We start from the raw sequence: 20,098 nt of genomic DNA on the forward strand, positions 1-20,098 counted from the left end.
AAGGTCGATTCGGTAGCACCGCATGGTCGTGGTGTGGATGGAATGTGGAACAAGGGAAGCTCCTGCTTGAGCTGCACGAATTGCGCGGGAAGGCCCCACACCTCTGTGGCAGAAAAAAGCAGGCGGTGTGCGTGACTGCCGGATGGCTCGTTATCGATAAGCTGGGCTTCGGAGCCGGCTGGCCTTCCGGATCGTCGCCGGGTCACCTGACGACCTGCCATGGGTCGACCTTGCGCAGATTAACCTTTTGGACATGCACTCCGGACCAGAAGAGGTAGGCCATGGTAGACATGTCATTATTGTCATCTCTCTCGCCCAAACATCCGATTGCGTTGGCTTTGCGACGTTGATGTAGGGGAGCGGAGGGAGTCCCCGTTTTACCCGCCCGGTGTCCACCACTCTGTCCGAAAAGGAACCGATTAGGTGATTTCCCGCCGATATAACGCGTTGGCACCTCGTGGGTCCAAGACTTGTTGTCTATAGTTTAAAGAGCGGCCACTAGATCATTCTTCCGTTGCATAGCACCTAAGGTCATCCATGTCTCACAGACCATGACAATCCCGTTCAACATCAAGAAGATCGCCATCATCGGCGCGGGGCCGACGGGTCTCGCAGCCGCTCGGTACCTCATGGCGCAAGGTGCCTTTGACTCCATCGTCGTGTTCGAGCAGCAGGCCGAGGTAGGCGGCGTCTGGAACTACAGCCCTCACCCGACCACGTCTCGCCATGTACCGCAGACGGACCCCTTTTGCCCGCAGGACCCTCCGCTCCGGCCGGGCAAGCCCGATGCGCCGCCCGTGTTCCCCACACCAATGTACGGCACGCTGCACGCCAACACGGTCAAGACGACAATGAACTACAAGGACACGCCGTTCCCGGACGACGCCTGGGTCTTCCCCTCGCGGCAGTCCATTTACAACTACCTGGTCGAGTACGCCAAGGACGTCCGCCACCTCATCAAGTTCTCGCACCAGGTCACGGCGCTCGAGCTCCGCCAAGAGGACGGCCGAGACAGGTGGGACCTCGGAGCCGCGTGCACCATCACCGGCCGCAAGTTCAGCGACACGTACGACGCCGTAGTCATTGCCAACGGACACTACGACATCCCCTTTATCCCGGACGTCAAGGGCATTCAGGCCTTTCACGAGGCGCACCCGTCAGCAATCCTACACTCCAAGAACTACCGCGTGCCGGAGCCCTTTTCAGGCAAAAAGGTGATTGTCATCGGCAACGGGCCCTCGGGCTTGGATATAGCCCGCCAGCTCAGCCCGGTCTCGGACAGGGTGTATCTGTCTGTACGACATGCGACTCCGCCGGACAAGGTCGAGCACATTGGGGTGACGGAGGTTCCAGAGATTGTGGAGTATTTACCAGAGAAGAGGGCTGTCGTCTACAAGGACGGGACAGTGGCGGAAGATGTCGACGCCGTCATCTACTGCACCGGCTTCTTCTTCAGCTTCCCATTCTTGCCCGAGTTCCTCAAGCCAAATCTGTTGACGACCGGCAAAGGCGTCAGGGGCCTGTACCAGCACCTGTTCCTCATCAAGCACCCCACTTTAGCCTTTGCCGGGCTGCTGGTCAAGACAGTGCCCTGGCCCGTGGCGGAGAACCAGGCGGCGGCTCTGGGTGCGGTCTGGTCCAACGGGTTGAAGCTGCCGCCTGTGGAGGAGCAGGAGAAATGGGAGCTGGACTTGTTCAAGAGGCGCGGCGACAAGAACATTCACGTGCTGCTCGACGACGGAGACGACGGCCGCCACCTCAACATGTTGCACGATTGGGTGGCGGAGTCGACGCAGAGAGGCAAAGAACCGCCATACTGGCACGACGAGCAGTTCTGGGAGCGCGGTATCTACTGGCCAAGCAAGCAGGAGTTTGAGAAGCGAGGAGGGAGCGCGACGAGTCTTCGGGAGCTTGGCTTCGTGTACCCCGGCATAGGGAAATGGAGGCACGTTGCGCCGAAGCTTTGATGGGCCACAAGCATAGAATCTAGATTTAGCGAATGCAAGACTTCACGATTCCCAGGATGAGCAGGATGATGACTGGCTGCGATCGCGAGACAATGGCGCAACGTCCAAACGCTGTCACTCCAGTGACATGGGAGGTCCAGAGCTCCCTTGACAGTATCCGCCCTCTGGAGCTCCTTTGAGAGTCAAGCTCAAACAACCCCTCGTGTTCAATCTGAGAGCTCCAGGATGAGGTAACCGAATGCAGGGTAGCGGGGCAGGGGGAGCTGTCAGGCGAAATGGTACCGAGCGCGTTTCCGGGCCAGCGAGCGACTGTTTAATGACGACGGGTGGGACACTTTTTTTCGGTTGACAATCTGAGGAAATGAGCAGAACCGGACTCCGTACGCTGGAGTCAGTCGCGTCTTGGCCAGCTCTCGTGCGATGGAATAATCCTTTGGTCATCGCCATCTGCTGGTGCGTCCGTATGAATCGAGGTCGAGGAGGCTCCTTGGCATACAAGTATCCCACGGTTCGACGGCTGGCGATGCGTCTCTGTCCAATCATTCCGGGTCCCCCAGCTGGATGCGTGATAGCAGGGCAAATAAGGTGACCGCAGTGGGGGGATGATGATCGCCGGAAGCGATGGAAGCAGCCGATGGGCTGGCGCCACGCTCTGACTTTGTCCGCCTGGCGTGGCTGATCAAGCTGCAAAGTCTGCGCCTTGAGTTTGCCAGCTCGCCACTAGTGATAAAGCTTGCCGACAGCTTTCAGAGCTCTCTGGCAGTCTAGGTTGACATTCGCCGTCCGTGACCACGGCCGTGGGCCATGTTACCGTGCAAAACATGCACGTCTGGCAGGGAAACTCTCTGCATCCGAGCGTCGAGTGGCAGTGTCGTGCAGCCTGCCATCTCATGTCGTGGAGAGAACGTGCGAGGGTACAGAGTGGTGTCTGGAAGATGGTCAATGTGTGTTCTTGTCAACCTAGCTGAGAACGCGAGAATATCGCGAATGCAGAATCAGAGCCCCTCAAAGTCTGTCAAGGACTCCCGGGCAGCATGCTGGCCCAGGCGGTGGCTGCATCAAGTCGAGACAGGGACACCCATCGAAGTCCCAGCATGACGGGCACGGAAAGACGTCAAGATGCGGCGGACGCATCGCATAGTACCACTCTAGGGCATGGATGTTCTCTGCAGCCATGCAGGAAGCGGATAGCACCAGGGTCTTCAGCGACGCGCAGTCCGGTTCCTTTCTAACGCGCCCCCAATGCAAACGGCGCAAAGGCTGTCTCGCGACACGTCAGATGTGCGGTGCTAGAGGCGAGTTGCCGTGGCAGTCGAAGCTGCTGTGGGTGCTGTATCCGTACAGCTGTAGAGAAACCAGAAAGGCACGGACGATGCAGACAACGACTACGCGGACGATGCGGATGGACGTGGAGAGATGTCGGTGGCCGAATCGATAGTTGTGATATTATTAGGAGCGTGTGTTGGATTGTCGAGACCAACTGGGCTGGACTGGCTGGCGAAAGCCGCGAAAGCGCGTTTGCATGACGGGGGTGCTCTGGAGGCCTATTAACCCAGAACAGCGGCCACTCCACCCCATCATCCACACACATCGCCGCATTGGTGGACCACCACGACGCCCAGGTTCTTTTCAGGTGGCAGGACAGGCAAGAGGTACCTCGCCCACTATTGTCCCTGCCTTCGGGTACCTGACTTTGGTCCGCATTCCCACTGGGCGTGGTGGATGGCCCAGCACAAGGACTACAAGGTCCCTGGCCATCCCCGTATGCGGCAACCAATATCCATCAAATCTCATTAATAAATCTCCTCTTTCTTTCGACAACGCCAGACACCTAATCTCCTTTTGCCGACTGCTCCTTTGCCTTTGCGCCTTGCCCTTCCCTTCTTCCCCCAGTGTCATCTGTCGTCTCATCGCGCCAGCTTCAATTCTCTAACCTCGCGAAACATCCTCGTTCTTTCACCAACGACCTTCCTTTGATCCGCTTCTCTCTTTGAATCCTCACCAGCGACCTTGTCTACCTCACCTATCCGTTCTTTCTTATTCTTTAGCAACGCAGCTGCCTTTGAATCCCTGCGCTCCCTTGCATTAGGGAACTGCGCCGCGCCTACAACCACTGACGTCTGCCGTCTGGAACACCCTGCAACCACCCGAACGACAACCCGAGCAATCGACGTCTTTCCAGCAACCTCCACAGACCGGAGCCACGAACGCGAGACACCACCGAGACATCAGTCAGCCGGATAGGGACGTCCATGATTGTCAACAAACACCACCGATGATCCACGACATGGCCTTGCGCATCCAAGACGTCTTTTTCCCAGGTTCATAGAAGCAAAGGTCATGCCTGCCTACTCGACAGATCAACCGCTCGTTCGACAACCGACAACAACTACTCAGCAATCAATATCATGACCGATCCTCCGCCACCCATCACCCCGGGGCCGGGCCACCAGCTACGCCCGGCCAGGCGCCAGTACCGCCACTCCGACGAGCACTCGCCCACCCGTGCCCGAACCAACGACGACCTCTTGAGCCGCCTTACACCACTGACCGCCGTCGAGATGCTCCAAACACCAAACACTGAACTAAAACAATGCCTCGACAACTCTACCGTCAACGAACAGGAATTCGCCATGCGCGCCGCCGTGGCCAGCCGCAAGATTTACGAATGGCTGGAGGAGCTTTCCGACTGGCCCTGGCCTTCCGCCAGCGGCTCGGCCGGTTTTGAGGTGCCAGAGGCAAAGCGGACGAAACTCGACGAGGATGCCGACGAGTCGGTGTACCTCGGGAGCCTACCCGCCGAGAGCGTCGCCCAGTACGAGCAGCGCGTGGACGGCATCTCTCACGACATGGACGAGCTGCACATTGAAGAAATCAAGACCCACGTCATGCACACCCACATCATTCCGCTTTCGAGACCCGGAACGCCGTTGTCTCCGACGCGGCCCATTGGAGGCGGATCACTTACGTACAACCGAATGGACGACTTGACGGCTCTCCTCACGGCAATCATCGTCCAGGCACTGCCAAATCTGTCCAAGCTCTGCCGACTGCTGAAAGTCTGGCACATCCGCCTCTCTGTCCTCCGTCGCATACCCGATCTGCTGTCTGGCATTGCAGAGGCAGAGTTTGCCCTCGAGTCGGCATGGGACGTGTTGTCGTCTCCCGCGGGAACGCCATCCGCCGAAGAGGGAGCCCAGGACACCCACTCCCAACTCAAACACGCCGTCACTGTTGTCAAGTCAGTGTTGGAGACGCAAATCACAAAATCCGGACGCAGCCTCGATTTCATGCTCGACAGTCTCGAGGGGCTGCAGGATACACTGCCCGACGCCTGGCTTGACCGTATGGAAGCCGTCGAGCGCAACTACGCCGACTGGGTGACCTCAGGCGAGCAGAGGATCCGACAAGGGGACTGGGCTAGCGTACGTCAACAGAAAGCGCTTCCACCGGTGATCAGAGAAGAGGCCGAGGCGGAGCCCACGAAATCCATTGGCCTGCCTGTTGTGGACGACGACGTCATCACTCTGCCAGTGCCCATCACCATTAACCCACCCGAAGACGACAGCCAGCCTGCCTCTGATGATGAGGCCACTCCGGAGCAGTCTGACGGTTCCGAGGACGACACAATCGAGCTGTCTCCCTCGCAACTGCAAGCGCAGAAGAAGACGCAGCCAGTCGCCGGCCTTGACGGCTCCAGCGAGGCTACAAAACCCAAACGGACGCCACTGGGCGAAGTGCAAAACGAAGAAAACACCAAAAGAAAGGTGTCGGGCAAGGAATCCGTCGTGTCGAAGCTTAGAGCAGTCTTTGAAAGCAACGCCAGGTCCAGCTCTGACGACGCGGACGAGATTCTGCCCGACGATGAAGAGATGCAGTTGCCACCGCTGATCCGACCCGACCGACGCGGAAGTGACGCTTCGGACTCGTCTACAATCATCCATGGCCACACGAGCCTGCTCGCAGATGCCTCGAGCGACATGCCCGAAGTCTCAGCATCGCCTCCTCTGCCACGCCAGAAGCGTGCCGAGACCCTGGGCCGCAAGTCGGCTGCTGACCGCTTCATGAGCATGAGCCCTCCCAGCTCTCCCCCGTTCCAGCCGAGCTACAGAGAAGACAGCGTGAGTCCTATGGTGAGGCCCCAAGACGAGGGTCTCCTGCCGGCCCTCCCTCTGGAGTCGTCATTCAACGAAGACGACTTTGATCACTCCTTTATCAGCATAGGAACGCCACGAGAGACCGGCAACAAAGAAGACGACCACCTGCGAAAGCAAATCAGCGACATTCTAGAGTCTATCCCCGCCAACATCAAGCTGGCCAGAGCGACACCCAAGGTGGACTTGAACCCGCCGCCGCCCGATCTGCCCACCCTGCCGGCCAAGAGGCTGAAGAAGCCATCCCGGGAGACCATGCGGAGGAGCGTCTCTGCCATGTCGACGACATCGCGGACATCTTCGCGGGCGACGACGCCGTGGCTGACGCTTGCTCCCGCATACGCCAAGAACCCCAGGCCCAGACGCCCTGGAAGCGGACAAGACGTCAGGGTCTACCACCTCTCGCGGTCCACCGGCGAAGCACCCATCAAGCTCCTCATCCGCTGCGTCGGCGAGCATGGCGAGCGCGTCATGGTGCGTGTCGGGGGTGGATGGGCCGACCTTGGCGAGTACCTCAAGGAGTACGCCTCGCATCACGGCCGGCGCTCTGCCGGACCGGTAGAGAAGGCCGAGATCAAGGTCCAGGACTTGCCGCGTGCGAGCAGCCGTGCCGCGAACTCGAGCCCGCCGAGTCGGCCAGCCTCCGCGCTGGAAATGTCACCCATGACGCCGCTCAACGTCAGAAAGTCTAGAAAGTCTTTTGGCGCCGGCGACTCATCGGTGCCCCGGCTCCTCCCCAACACGCCTGCCGTCCCGCCGATCCCGGACAAGTTCACGCCCACGCCGTCGTCGGAGGACTCCAACCGGTCCCGGTCGAGCTCCCACATCAGCTGGGAAGAGGACGAGAGCTCGTTCCTTGGCCTGGCAGGACCCACTGGCCGCAAGGTCGAGATGAGCGAGGAGAATCGGGCGTGGGTGGAGAGCGTCAAGGAAAAGGTGCGTGCCGCTAGCGGCGAGACGCGCAAGATTTCAGAGTTTGGCGATATGGGCAAGGTCGGCGGCACGAAGCGTGTGTTTCGGAAGGGCTAGGCTGGGGGTCTGAATTGGCGTTTACAGCAACTTGGGGTGCTAAGAGATATCGACACGGTGGGACGGAGTCAAGCGACTGGAGTCGGGAGCATGTCTTTTGCGCCACGAGTCGAAAGCATACCATGACGGAAACATTTCATTACATCATATCGAGGCGGGGGGGAACGCTTCATCACAACGGCATAGCATGGCCTGGGTTTTTTTTCCACATTTTCTTCCGGTTGTCTTCATCATCCCCTCGAGCGCAGGATTTCCTTTTGCGGTCCCCGTCATTCTTCGTACGAATACCCCTTTTTTTTTTTGCTTTGCCTTGAGGCATGTGCCCGGGCATGTGCTAGGCATAGAGAGTCAGATAGTTGAAATGCCAGAAACCCATTTTACATTACCGAGGTGTTGCGTGGAGGTGAAAATGGCAGCGATGGAGGCTTGAGGTGGATTGGATGCGCAGTTCCGTCGGTAGTCGGAGGAGGTCGGGAGGCTCCGGGTATAGTCCCGCGTGGGGGCCGGGGCCTGACATGAGGTAGTACCACGCACATGGGAGGAGGAACGTCGTTGCAACCCCGGACTCACGCAAGTGCGGAGGATCACGGGGCATGACGGCAGATCCTCCATCCACCTCACCACCACCACCATCACCACCCCTGTCCGCCGTACCATCCACCCGTCCACGCTATCCACAACTTTACCTTGCATGCACCATACTCCGCGCCCGCCCGCTCCATCCCCCAGATAGAACTGTACGGTACACGAGACCGGGGCCGGGCGGCGTAAGCAAGCTTCGCCGATGGAAGTGGTGTGGGGGAGAAAGCGCTGCAAAACGACTGGGGGGTTCTCGGTTTTTCTCACCACAGTACAGAACAGGTAGTTACATGGTGTACTTTCCCAACCCCTACAGGGATGATGGCACAGCTCTCAACATCTAAACCGAGGCACCGGCGCGGGGGGGTTGAACCGGCCGAGGGACCTGATCTGAGGTGAGAAAACGGTGCCGCGGGCTGGGGAGATGTGGGAGAGGGGGAAGAAGCTAGGGGGGGGGGGGGGTGTCCGTGGAGTAAATCCCGAGGCGGGACCGAATGGAGCTCTGCGGATGTGTGGTATAGAGCGTCGATGTCTTTTGACCATCCGATGTTTTTTCTCTTCGACTGCGGAGAGTTGGTTGTTGTGGGTGAGTGATTCTGCCGGATGTATCGTCTACCTCCTTCGCCCGAACACCTTTGACAATCTAAAGCTTGCAGCCGCGGGGACGGGGGACGGGGAAAACGAAAGAGGACGGATGGACGACGCCGTCGAACCTCCGTTCCTTCGCCGAGGCATAACCTTATCCGGCGGGCTCCTCACCATCCTGTCCAGCTCCCGGGGGGTTGAAGGGGGAGGATGGGTTCTGGGATGAGGAGGGCGTCGGAATGTGACATGTCGACGCGAAACCGACGATAGGCAGCCGTCTCTCTCCATCTCTGACTTCCATCGACCGGGTCCCGCGTATGACATTGATTGGATTTCCAACCCAGCAGGCCAGCACGACACGAACGACGGAGAACCAAAAAAGCCAACGCAACAACACCCCCTTAACCCACGCACGCGTTGTCTCATTGCCCCCAAAAAAATCCCTAGCGTCATCCTCTAGAACCCGGCTTTACTTCGTCGATTGTCTCTCGTTCATGAGAACTCTAGAATCGTAGGCGCAGACGTAGGTTCAGATTGTCCATCATGCGCGCGAATCGTATCTACTCTCCATCAGCAGCCGTGTAGTAAAAAAAAGCACCCGAGCAAAAAAAAAAAAACACCCGAACAAACAAAACACAAACAATGCATGCGCTGTCCTACCTAGTCTGGTCTAGTTCGGACTTGTGAACCCCCCTTCCCCCCTCCCAACACCTTCCGAGCTATCTCCCCCCAACACACTTCAGACGGAGTTCACCAGTTGGAGAACGTGCTCTTTTTTTGGGGGGGCAGAGCTCGGGTGGGGTTCGTCCCTTTGCGGAGAGAGAAAATTTGGGGGGATCTACGCTACCCCCCTTAGCAAAAGTTGGGGACGGTTGGTTCAACGTCGTCTAGATTTTTGGGTTCAAGCTCAAGCTTTCAAGCCGAGGCACCTCCCCACGAAGCTCGGCAAGCTCTCCAAAGTCCAAGGGCCGTTTGTCCACTCCAGGGTCACAGGATTACAGTCACGTACACACAGTAGCACAGTCGTACAGGCATCCAAGTCTATTTCTAAATCGCGTTCCATGTAGCATGGCTCCATCAGGAAGTATTACCGCGAAACCTGTCTCCCCCACAACATCCTCTACTCTAAGTTCAAAACTCCGACGCGAACAGGCGTCACGGAGACGATAGCCGTACAGGGCGTACTCGTAGTAAAAAAGCGTCGTCGTCCTTTTAGTGACGATGAAAATGTGTCTGTGTTTCCCTTCGCTCAAATCTCGGCAAGATTGGAAAGCCAAGGCCCTTGATGCCTACCCCAACGCCGAAAAAAAACCAATTTCGCTCTCTGAGAACGTCTCAGGTATTCCCTGTCCAAGCCCTTTTGATCCGTAAATGCAAGTCATCCATCGCACAATCTTTTAGGGGGGTTTAGATTCGGCTCTTCTCGGAGAAGCTGACGGGGTCGTAGACGCGCTCCTTGATCCAGGCGTCCAGGGCAACATCACCCCACTCCTCCCACTCGACCCACTGGGACTCAGGAAGCTTGGAGACACCGGCTCTGCGGGCAGACTTCATGACCTCGCGGGCCACAATGACGCTGGCGTCACGCACACGCTCAATGCGGGGGTAGATGAGACCCTTGTGGATCTCGTCAACGTTGAGGGACGCGGCGAGAGCGGCAGCCGAGGTGTAGACCATGTCGTCGGTGACCTTGGAGGCCTTGGCGAGGATGGCACCGAGACCGAGACCGGGGAAGACGTAGACGTTGTTGCCCTGGTTGGGGTGGTAGGTAATGGCCTGGCCGTCGGGGCTCTTCATGGTGAAGGGGGAGAAGGGGGAGCCGGAGGCGAAGATGACGGTGCCGTCGGTCCACTGGACGGCCTGCTCGAAAGTGCACTCGGCCTTGGTGAGGGGGTTGCTGAGGGGGAAGAGGACGGGGCGGCGGCCAAGACCGCCAGAGTCGACAGAGGCCTTGAGGGCGCGAACGACGGACTCGGTGAAGACACCAAAGGTGGCGGTGAGACCGACGAGAGCGGTGGGCTTGACGTACTCAATCACCTCCTCGAGGGTGCGGAATTGGTGGCCGTTGTTGTCGGTGCGGGCAAAGTACTTCTTGTGCTCGGCGAGCTTGTCACCGCGGTCCTTGGTGACGAGACCCTTGGTGTCGACCAGCCAGAACTTGTCCCTGGCGACCTGCTCGCTGAGGCCACGCTTGGTGTAGTACTCGACGAGCTGCTTGGCGACACCGACACCGGCGGAACCGGCGCCCATGAAAACCAGGCGCTGCTCCTCGAGGGGAACGCCAGAGAGCTCGACGGCGTTGATGTAACCAGCGAGGACGACGGCACCAGTTCCCTGGATATCGTCGTTGAAACAGCGGTACTTATCGCGGTAGCGGTCGAGGTAGTTGAAGGCCTTTTCGGACTCAAAGTCTTCGAACTGGACAGTCATCTCGGGGTAGACCTCGGTGACGGCCTCCATGAACTCGTCCATGAATGCCTGCTGCTCGGCGACGGACACGCGCTTAGAGCGGATGCCCAGGTAGAAGGGGTCCTTGAGGTTGGTCTCGTTGTTGGTGCCGGTGTCGAGGACAATAGGCAGGGTGTTTTCGGGATGGATACCGGCGGCACCAGTGTACAGAGCGAGCTTGCCAATCTGTGGTTGTTAGTGTTGTCAGGTATGGAGGGACGGCAGACCTACAGAGATACCGACACCGTTGACACCGAGGTCACCAAGACCCAGAATGCGGGAACCGTCGGTGACGACGCAGATCTGGGGGTTGGGGTAGGGCCAGTTGCGGAGCATGGTGCGGATGGACTTTCGCTGCTTGATCGAAATGTACAGAGCCTCCGGGCGGGTGTAGAGGGTAGAGTATTGCAGGCAGACATCGCCAATGGTGGGGGTGTAGACCAAGGGCATGAGCTCGCGGACGTTGTCAATGAGCAGGCGGTAGAAGAGGTCAAAGTTTTGGGCCTTGAGCGAGGACAGGTAGAGGTACTTGTCGACGTCGGTCTGGCGGGTGTTGATCATCTTCATGGCCCGCTGGCATTGCGTCTGGAGGCTCTCCATGGTGTGAGGGATAAGGCCGGTGAGGTTTCTGGTGACGCGCTCTTCGGGCGTGAAGGAGAGACCTGATTCGACCATGGCGGTTAGTTTGGAGGAGGAGTGGATGGGAGCACGAGGCAGAGGATTGAGCAGGCGAGGAAGTGGTGAGGGAAGACGACGAGCGCGCCCAGTGAGTGAAGAAGCCATGGGAGGGGATGGAGCGAGGAGTTGGGGATGTTGTGGGAGGAAAAAAGAGGGAGGCTATATAGAAGGGTGCAAACTGAAGGGATACGCCATGTTGGGGGAAGCCGGTGCGTGCAGGTGCAGTAAGGTTCAGTGCGGACGCGGACAGACGGTGTAAGTGGGGGAAGCGGCAGCTGCCATCAACTCACCTTTGTTCCAGAGGGGCTCGCGCAGGATCTGGAAAGCGGTGGCCTGGGTCTTGGGCACGTATTCCGTGTTGCGGTATTGCTGAACCTCGCCAAAGGTGTTCTGGGAGTAGCCACGGTGCTGGTCGAGGGAGGCCATTCTCATCTTGTCTTCAATGACGGAGATGTCGACGGAAGACATGGGGTTGAAGTCTGTCATTCTGCGACTGGACATGGACATGCGCTTGTTAGATATAGAGGAGCGAGAGGAGCGGGCAGAGGCGACGGACGATGGCGAAGGCGAGGAGGACCGGGGCGTAGAGATGTCTGAGGAGCTGGCTGAACTGAAGGGATACGACGCCATTGACATTACCGGCGCATGTGTCGGTGGGAGAGATGCGGAGAAGAAAGAGGAGGCGGGAGTGGGCGACGGAACGAGGCAATTAGTAGTTGTTGGAGCTCCGAGGCGAAGCAGACGAGCGTGATGGGTAGTGGTGCGTGTGGTGCGTGTGGTGTAATGGGACCGGCCGGAACGTGATATTAGTCGTTGATGAGGAGGACGCAGCAAGAGACCAGCTTTCGGAGAAGGCGCAGGAAGGCAATTTAGAGTATGGTGAGAGCGTGGAGTCGCAAGAGTTGCATTGGATGGACCAACAGAGGGGAAGGGCGTTGTGTTCCCTGCAACTGGATCGCGGACGAGGAAAAGTCGGTTTAAAACCTTGTGAACTGGTCCGGTCCTCGATGGAGGTTTGCCCGGCCAGGTACAGCGACTTAGACCCATGGCCACGGAGGATCTGAGAATGATAGGGAGAAGGGGGTTTCAAGGCAGTTTCACAAAGGAGGGATGGCAGCAAGGCCAGGCGCCGGCAGAGGCGTCGAGGTACCGGGTACTTGCCTGGACGACGGACGAGCGAAGCCTGGAGACGGGGGACGGGAGACGGGCGGACGAGGAACGAGAATTGGGAAAGCGATGGAGGGATGGGACGGCGCAGAAGATGGGATGGCGGGACAAGGGAGTGCTCTGTGACTGTGCGTTGTGGTGTGCGGACTACGTAGCAGGTCGATCGTGCGCTGGAGCTCCAAGCTTTGATTCGAATCCAACTGTATGATGTGCTTCCAAGGTTTCCGCCCAGGCGTATCCGTACACAGACGACAGAGTAGGGAGACTGGCACCCGAATCGGGGTCGATTGTGCAGAGGGTTCGCTGCAGGTCGTGGCAGGGTGTGCGGCGTGGAGCCGGGAGACCAGGGTGGTTGAATAACGGGGGCGACGAGGGTCCGTCGACGACCGGGGTGGTTAAGGGTTGAGACGGGGGTGTTGGTGTGGAGGGTGGGAGAAGACGGAAGCCAGACCCGATCCTAGGAATTGGCAATTTCTTTTTTTTTTTTTTTCCTTTCTTGTTGATGGTCGTTTTTTTCCGAATTCGTGCCCAATTCTGGCTGAATTCGCAGAGTTGGAGAAGGCCGATGAAAATTTTCAAGTTGGGGTAACTGGGTACCTCGTCAGGTTCTCCGTACGGAGTACACAGGAAGCTCTAGGCGACACAAGGACGGGGCGTGTACGAGGGCCGAGAGGGGCGTCGGTGAGGCGACGGGAGGCGGCAAGGTGAAGAGGTGGTGACGCCGGGACGATGTATCCGGAGACGAAGTACGAGGTCCAAGACTCAGGAGGTGATTCTCACTTCTGCGTAGCAAACCGAAAATTAGCCTAGAGAACAACACAGTGGTGCTTGTGGACGGCCCGTTTCCGTCAGCTCACAATGGCGTAGATTGCGCAGAAGCTTGATGCTATCTTGGTCTTTGCATTTGGGTGCCGCGATGCCAGATGGAGCAGGCATGGAAGCTGACGAAGGACCGGGAAAGGGGCCTGCCTACCTGGGAAACGAGCTGCAGTGGAGATGGTCTGCTGTCCGTCACTCGAAATAGTGCACACGGCGGATAAGGTGAGCTGACGGAATGCGGACGATTTAGCTTCGCTTCGCTTCGTCGACGTGGGAGGGTGTTCGTGGGCGTGAAAGTGAGCGTGGGAGGCGTGGGATGTCAGCCCAAGCAAGTTGCCAGCGGCGCAGCGGCAGTCTGTCCGGCGGCGAGTGGAGTCGGGCTATCCGTGTCGATGTGCGTGGAGTGGTGTTTCTTTCCGAGCGATGCAATTGATCCAGTTCGGTCTCGTAAAGCTCACATTGGGTGATGTTTCCCCTGGATGGTCGTCGATGGACGAAGCTTCAGAAAGAAAGAAGCAAATGGAAGTCTACCTCAAAGTGAAGCAGGGCAAGTGCGTGGCTTCCTACGTGCCCAGGTGCTCCTGCTATTTTATTTCTACACTTGATTCACGGAAGGCAGCTCCGACCACGGGATCGGTCCTGCCATGCTCATTGACGATGCAGAGTCATAGGACAACCACCCAGGCATCTTTGAAAATGGCGCGCTGAATCTCACCAAATCAAAGAATGGAACATGCGCAGAAAAACGACATTTCGCGGAGTCATCGTCGCTGCCAATCGGCCCTGCCCCCCCGACCATGATTGTTTACGGCTTTCTCGTGCTTGGGTCACTCCACATTCTTTTCTCTGTTTGGTTTACCACGATTTTTTATCTTATTTTTTCGTCCCCTGACCTAGCGACCGTCGTCTCCCCTTGCGCCCTGGTCCCAATGCCCATCGACTCTTCCGCCCCAGTGAGACACGGCAACTCTCCAAAGTCGACACAGGATCCAAAGGCTCAGACGCCCGCAGAGACGTCCACGGCCTCTTGTGCAGACGTCTTACGTACAGTCATCATCCACGGCACCTAGACGCACCCAAGCTTCACCTAGCTGCGGCTAAGCTGTACTGCGGCCTGCCTGCTGTACCCCAAAGGACCTCTTTTTGTTGGGATGTCTGATCCCTCCCGCCTCTCCAGAATCCTCCAACCGGTGAGAAGAAAGAGGTGCGACGTCGGCACAAACACCAGAAATCCCCGACAAATACGGCACAATGTGTCAACCGTCGGCACTTTCAACCCCCCAAAAAGTCGTCAGCCATGCAGCCCAATGTACGTTGTCGTCGCACTCGAGCCCTCGACCCTGTCAAGCCTTGCTGCACTTGCACCTGCATCCCATTCCCGCCTGCGGCCTGCCCCCCTCACACCCAAAGACGTCGACCCTTGAGCCAACTCCACCGGAAGAACAGGAGAACATCCACTTGGGCTTCCCTCGCGAGGTGGAACCGTCCAAGTTGGAATCCATGGTCCATAGAACTTCCTCCTTCTCCATCACCGGCCGGACATCTCGCCGACGCTAGCTGTACCTAGCAAGCACCCGTCCGGGCCTCCTCCAACCTACAATCTCGAATCCGCCCTCCGACGGTCCCCGGGACCGCTACGGCCTCTGTCCGTACGCAGTATTCGTACAGACTACGAACTGCTCTTTCTGTGCGCACGCGACACTCCAGCCTGGCCAATGCCTCGCACGTCGCATTCTCCATCCGTTTCGCTGACGTGCTCACAAGGAACGAACGAAGCTTTGCAAAAGGACGCCCCCATGCCCCCGACCCGTGGACGCCAACAGTGTCTTCGTTCCATCTTTCCATCTTGTCCGTCGCACTATTGCTTGGTGAAAAGCAAAAACCAGGGGCTCGGCCGGCCAACGCAATGTCCAAAGTCTAACAAATCAACAACTACTATTGAAACGAAGGAACCAAGAACGACGGGGGATATCTTCAATCGTCGGCCAATGACGGCCGTCACATTTGTTGGCCAGCCTCCTCTTCCGGCTAGTCTCTGTCACAGCGTCCCGAACCGTTGTCCTCCAGTCTGTGAGCATCGAGGGAGTGTGTTGCACTCTGGGCGAGCCTCCGGGCCTTCCAGGCTTCCACAAGCTCTACACTAGGCACTTGGCCGGGTCGGCCGTCGGAATCCAAACCCATGCAGTCTTTAATGCGACGCTGCCGTGCCTGCAGGTACTTTTCGCCCCTTGGCAAATTCCGGGTCCCCTTCTGGAATATGACTGAAGACCCAGACCTGAATAGACGACGCTCGCGAAATCTCCCAATGGATACGAAATGACGGAGGGCAGTCGGCGGGATATCGGGTTAAAGATTCATCAGGCGATATCCCGCCCTATCAAGTGCTGGAGCACGTCAGAATCAAGCCCCTCGCGGAACGTACTGCGATATGCCGCGGTCTGAACTCGTGTTCAACGCCCGATACGGCGCCGTTTGCTGCCCATCATCTTCCCACCATCCCGTGAGCGAGGTGGACCGCAGCCCCCAAATCTCCAACTAAGCAAGATAAGCAAAGCGAACAACACATTGACAACGACACCGTCGACTACATACCGAGCATGACTCTCCCTGAGTCCCTACAAGCCTCAGACACGACGAGCTCCCGACTTTGCCCGATCCCTCCACAGGGGTTCCGCTTAGCGGCAAGCCACAACAAGGCGAACCCACACCGCACGCTGACGGCAGACCCACCGGTACCGAATGCCAGGCCTGGCTCCAAAACTTTTCACCCCCTGGTCGTGGGCGTGGCTCCCTCCCGACTTCACAAGTTTCCCTCTCCTCGCTGAGACTCGACTGGATTCCCCCTCTCCTGGCCGTTCATCACACTCGATGAGGATCTTCTGCGGATTGAAACAAGGACTTCCACGCGTCCAGTCTAGTCTCTCCTCTCGACGCCCGTCCCCCACCCGTCTCAAACACGACTCTGCTTGCAAATCACAGTTTCGGCCGTTTTGAAGCACGCACAACAAGTCATGCCCGAGGGTTGCTGCCACCGTCCACTGGGCAAGACAGGGTCTGTTGTTAATGGTACTTGAGATCGAAACTTCAGACGAAACCACGTTAAATGGACGTCAGGTTGCAATGCCTGCCGCTGGTGGACCAAGTTCACGGTACTTGCGATTGCGCATGGCGTTCGTCTCGGCGCCATGTCAGCTTCGGTCTCTGCATCGCGAGCTAGGCGATGGCCGGGGCGTCCTGGGGTCCGTCCGGTGATGTCGTTGAGGTTGGTGATTTCAAGGTTTGAAGTCGGGACTTTTTCGCCCTCCACGCACTTTGACTTTGGCGACTTGGTGAACTCTAGACAACACCGAATTTGGACCGCCGTTCATCGTCAACAGCAGCATCGCTCAATCCCCGAGACACCGTAGCAGTTTACGGAGTTGCAACAGCTTATCTTGATTCCCCAGACTTCCCACACGTGCTGAGACAACCTTCTTCACCCGCGATCCTGCTCTCGCCTTGGCAACCTTGGCGTCTGGACAAACGCCGCCAAGCTTCTTGTCAACAACGATCAGACGCGTCAACCTTAACCCAACACTTTGGCTCTGGCTCACCGCTTGGACCGTGGCCGTTCACCGGGCACCTGACCAGGCACCTGACGTCGTCTGCAATATATCTTACCTAACATTACCTAATGGCAATCTTGCTCTGCATATCTGACCGTCACGGTTGAACCGTCAACACGCTGCTGACAAAATCGACATGTTTCACCCTCTCTTTCTCGATGGACGTCTTTCGTGGAGTTGGACTGGAGTCGATGCGGGTAAACGCCGGCCAGCCGCCAGCGGACGATTGCCGTCTTGCGCAAATGTCAGCCATCCCGCACCTCCAGAACCTGGCCCGGCGTCGCTAGCCCGCTCCACTGGCGGCTCTTTCGAGCTAGAGGCTAGAGCTCTCAAACCTCCCCGGCCCCGCATGGAGCTAAAGACGGGGGCGTCGCACCCCGCACGATGCAACTTTGGAGCTGTCACGCTTCCGACAAGCTCCGTTGGTCTCCGTATTTCGGAACCGGTTCCTCTGACGCGCCAACCATTTTTTTTTGTGCTGGATGCTCGTCGACGGTCGACGTCTCCATGGCCATGGAGCCCATGGATGATGGATATGCTACCCCGGCCTCCATCTCTCGGGCACCAACGAGGTGCCGCCAGATGCAAGATCATCTAGAGATTGCCGCCCCTGATTGGGTCTTCCTCTGCAGCAAGCTCTCTCTGGGGAAAGGCTTTCGGACATTGCCCGAGTCCGCCATAGGATTGTCGTACTGACGCTTAGAGTTTTGTGCGTCCACAGCCTCGTCCAGATCCCCCACACCAACCCTCACCACGACAATCATGCCCCACGGCGGAGGAAATACTCGGAGGGGGCGTGTCGGGGTCTCCGACTCCTCCCGAGAGGCAGAAGCTAGTCCGTATAGCTTCCAGCACCCAAGGGATGCAAGGAGGAATTCATGCTTCGCGTCGTATATCGTGGCCTGTGAGGGCAGCAAAACCCACAAACCCGCAATTGGAAAATTCGTGTCGGTCTACTCATAATGGCAGATGGTTTGAATCGACGATCGTGCAAGTTTTCCGGTGCAGGAGTCATGCCGGCGAAGCGACATCGGCCATGGAGCAGACCAATGGACTTACACAGTTCCTGCTTCACCCGGTTGGTTTCTATGCTCGCTTGATTTCTCCAATTCGAGGGCCGTCACATGGGTATGCGGGCGACAAGATGTCTCTGGGCGTTGGGGTATACGGTCCACGTTGCGAGGGATGTTGCTGGCCGCGTATCACTGTGAGCCGTGGGCAGCGTCAACCACATGCAAAATGCACCGCCATCGCTTCGGATGACATGTGGAAGCAATGGTGTTTTGTCAGGAACCTGCAATGCACCATCCCGTCCCGGACAGCTCTGTTCTGATAGACCAACGCCCTCGCGACGGCCATCCATACTGGTTCTTCGGAAAGTCGACATTGACTTGGTTGCGGTCGATGACTTGCATCTTCCAATGCTACCGCATGTCAATCTTTCGCTGAACGCGCGAGAGGCCCTCGCAATCGACATCATCAAGATGACGTCGGCTTGAGGCATGTGACTGTCCATTCCGAGGGCATCATCGCTGTGCCGTTCCAAGCCTCGATGCCTCGGAGAGGTTCTATTGCCTGACGAGCACGTTGTGTTTCATAGCCATCAGCCGACGGAGGCTCCCCTAGCTGACGATTGTGAAGCCGAGGTAATGCCATCTTGTACAATGACTTGTCTATGTGCTACAGGACGCCAGGCTGAGATTCTGATCCCCGGGCCGAGACGATAGCACGCCGTCGAGCAGCGTGTCGTTGCATCCTCGCCGAAATCCGGGGATTATCGACACTCGAACGGGAATAAGAGTCGGTGCCGAGAGACCTCCACTTATGTGGGCTCACAGCCGCCGTTGGGCATGGAGGTCCGGGGCCGCGTCCGGTCCGATGCCGAGTGCGGTGGCAGTGCCGTCGGTCCCGTGATGTCGCGTCTAAATCAGTATGAATGGCTCTATGGCTGATTCGATAGATTGTTGTGAACTGTGTGAGGTTTTCGGCGGCTTCTCGGGAATGGCCTGCTCAGCTGCTCGGTGAGGCCGCGAATCAGATGCCATCCAAGCCTTTCTGTCTTCGCATGGGCGAGCTGAAGGAGACAGGAGTCATCGGTACGGGCTTCTCCTCTGCTCACTCCGCACACGCGCAGCTTCCAGGTAAGTTGGCAGAGGAGCCGTTCAAGCCCTCTTGGACGTGAACGTACCTGGGAGTCAACTTGGCCCAGAGGCGAGTAGTTGAAGAGGATTGTCGTCCGGTAAGATGATGACCGTGGCCCCGACCCTCTTGGAGTGTGCCCAGTGATTATACGGGCATCACCTCGTCTAGCCCCGGCAGCCGCGCTGACAGATCAGTTCACACGGCAGCGGACGACTTGTTCCAGGGACGGCTTGAAAGATCGTACCCTCTGAGTGCGCATCCCGGTGTGGCCGCTGGGTACGGTGTTTGGCTGCTTAGCAGGAACGCCAAAAGCCCTTTGGCTTTCCGCTGATGTTGATAGACCTCGCATTGCGTCGGAAGACTGCGCTCGAGAAGTTCGTGTCGAAAGAAGCCAGAAGCTGCCCTTCCCGTCCCCATGATGATCTGTACCTCACCGTAGAAGCATCCATCGTTCGGCGACTCAGATCTGCTCTAGCGTGACTCTTCGTGTGCTGGCTCGTAAGTCTCGTTCATCGTTAGGAGAGGCCAAATCTCCGGGGTTTAATGGAGACATCATTCTCGTCCTTGTCCTCCGCGGGTTGACGCCGTCGTTTTGGATTTCTCGACCTGTGAAGAGCCATGACCTTTCTTCTCCCCGACGAGGTCGAAAGTCCAGCCGTGCTGGCTACCTCGACTCAGGGCTCTTGAACTCTGGAGATTCCAACAAGCACCAGTCAACAAAACTGTTCCGTCATCTTTTCCAAAAGATTGGGGGGGGGGGGGTTGAAGGGGCGAGGCCGGAGAGATTTACATACCTCACCTCGGAAAAGCAGCTTGCGGCGTAGGGTTCGTCTCCATCATCGTCGAACTCGAGGGACTGACGGAGCAGTCGTTCCACACAGCAGCTGACAGACTGGAAAGAGAGGACACTGGCACTGGCTCTCTT

General features: G+C 57.8%; 9 protein-coding genes across 9 annotated transcripts; 5 read left to right on the top strand and 4 right to left on the bottom strand.

Moving 5' to 3' along the window:
* Positions 1 to 551: 551 nt before the first annotated feature.
* On the top strand, positions 552 to 1,967 carry CCOS01_00629 (thiol-specific monooxygenase; the record flags this gene model as incomplete). The annotated part of the gene is made up of 1 exon (XM_060448826.1): positions 552 to 1,967. One exon carries the CDS (start codon positions 552 to 554, stop codon positions 1,965 to 1,967), a length of 1,416 nt encoding a protein of 471 aa, XP_060320264.1.
* A 1,005-nt stretch (positions 1,968 to 2,972) lies between these two features.
* Positions 2,973 to 3,143, bottom strand: CCOS01_00630 (uncharacterized protein; the record flags this gene model as incomplete). Its single annotated transcript, XM_060448827.1, has 1 exon — positions 2,973 to 3,143. The coding sequence occupies one exon, from the start codon at positions 3,141 to 3,143 to the stop codon at positions 2,973 to 2,975; it is 171 nt and encodes a 56-aa protein (XP_060320265.1).
* Positions 3,144 to 3,383: 240 nt separating this feature from the next.
* CCOS01_00631 (uncharacterized protein) lies at positions 3,384 to 3,518 on the top strand (the record flags this gene model as incomplete). Its single annotated transcript, XM_060448828.1, has 1 exon — positions 3,384 to 3,518. The coding sequence occupies one exon, from the start codon at positions 3,384 to 3,386 to the stop codon at positions 3,516 to 3,518; it is 135 nt and encodes a 44-aa protein (XP_060320266.1).
* An 857-nt stretch (positions 3,519 to 4,375) lies between these two features.
* On the top strand, positions 4,376 to 7,150 carry CCOS01_00632 (GAS2 domain-containing protein; the record flags this gene model as incomplete). The annotated part of the gene is made up of 1 exon (XM_060448829.1): positions 4,376 to 7,150. The coding sequence occupies one exon, from the start codon at positions 4,376 to 4,378 to the stop codon at positions 7,148 to 7,150; it is 2,775 nt and encodes a 924-aa protein (XP_060320267.1).
* Positions 7,151 to 9,721: 2,571 nt separating this feature from the next.
* Positions 9,722 to 12,076, bottom strand: CCOS01_00633 (malic enzyme; the record flags this gene model as incomplete). The annotated part of the gene is made up of 3 exons (XM_060448830.1): positions 9,722 to 10,948; positions 10,994 to 11,424; positions 11,731 to 12,076. The coding sequence occupies 3 exons, from the start codon at positions 12,074 to 12,076 to the stop codon at positions 9,722 to 9,724; spliced, it is 2,004 nt and encodes a 667-aa protein (XP_060320268.1).
* Positions 12,077 to 14,943: 2,867 nt separating this feature from the next.
* CCOS01_00634 (uncharacterized protein) lies at positions 14,944 to 15,570 on the top strand (the record flags this gene model as incomplete). Its single annotated transcript, XM_060448831.1, has 1 exon — positions 14,944 to 15,570. A coding segment is annotated over one exon (627 nt), but the record flags the coding sequence as incomplete, so codon positions are not given.
* Positions 15,571 to 16,376: 806 nt separating this feature from the next.
* On the bottom strand, positions 16,377 to 16,613 carry CCOS01_00635 (uncharacterized protein; the record flags this gene model as incomplete). Its single annotated transcript, XM_060448832.1, has 1 exon — positions 16,377 to 16,613. One exon carries the CDS (start codon positions 16,611 to 16,613, stop codon positions 16,377 to 16,379), a length of 237 nt encoding a protein of 78 aa, XP_060320270.1.
* Positions 16,614 to 17,621: 1,008 nt separating this feature from the next.
* Positions 17,622 to 18,418, bottom strand: CCOS01_00636 (uncharacterized protein; the record flags this gene model as incomplete). Its single annotated transcript, XM_060448833.1, has 2 exons — positions 17,622 to 17,984; positions 18,200 to 18,418. 2 exons carry the CDS (start codon positions 18,416 to 18,418, stop codon positions 17,622 to 17,624), a joined length of 582 nt encoding a protein of 193 aa, XP_060320271.1.
* A 463-nt stretch (positions 18,419 to 18,881) lies between these two features.
* CCOS01_00637 (uncharacterized protein) lies at positions 18,882 to 19,504 on the top strand (the record flags this gene model as incomplete). The annotated part of the gene is made up of 3 exons (XM_060448834.1): positions 18,882 to 18,961; positions 19,012 to 19,172; positions 19,368 to 19,504. The coding sequence occupies 3 exons, from the start codon at positions 18,882 to 18,884 to the stop codon at positions 19,502 to 19,504; spliced, it is 378 nt and encodes a 125-aa protein (XP_060320272.1).
* Between the last annotated feature and the right edge of the window lie 594 nt (positions 19,505 to 20,098).

The sequence above is a fragment of the Colletotrichum costaricense genome, assembly GCF_030867565.1.
Source record: "Colletotrichum costaricense strain IMI 309622 chromosome Unknown Scaffold_1.1, whole genome shotgun sequence".
Lineage (NCBI taxonomy): Eukaryota > Fungi > Ascomycota > Sordariomycetes > Glomerellales > Glomerellaceae > Colletotrichum > Colletotrichum costaricense.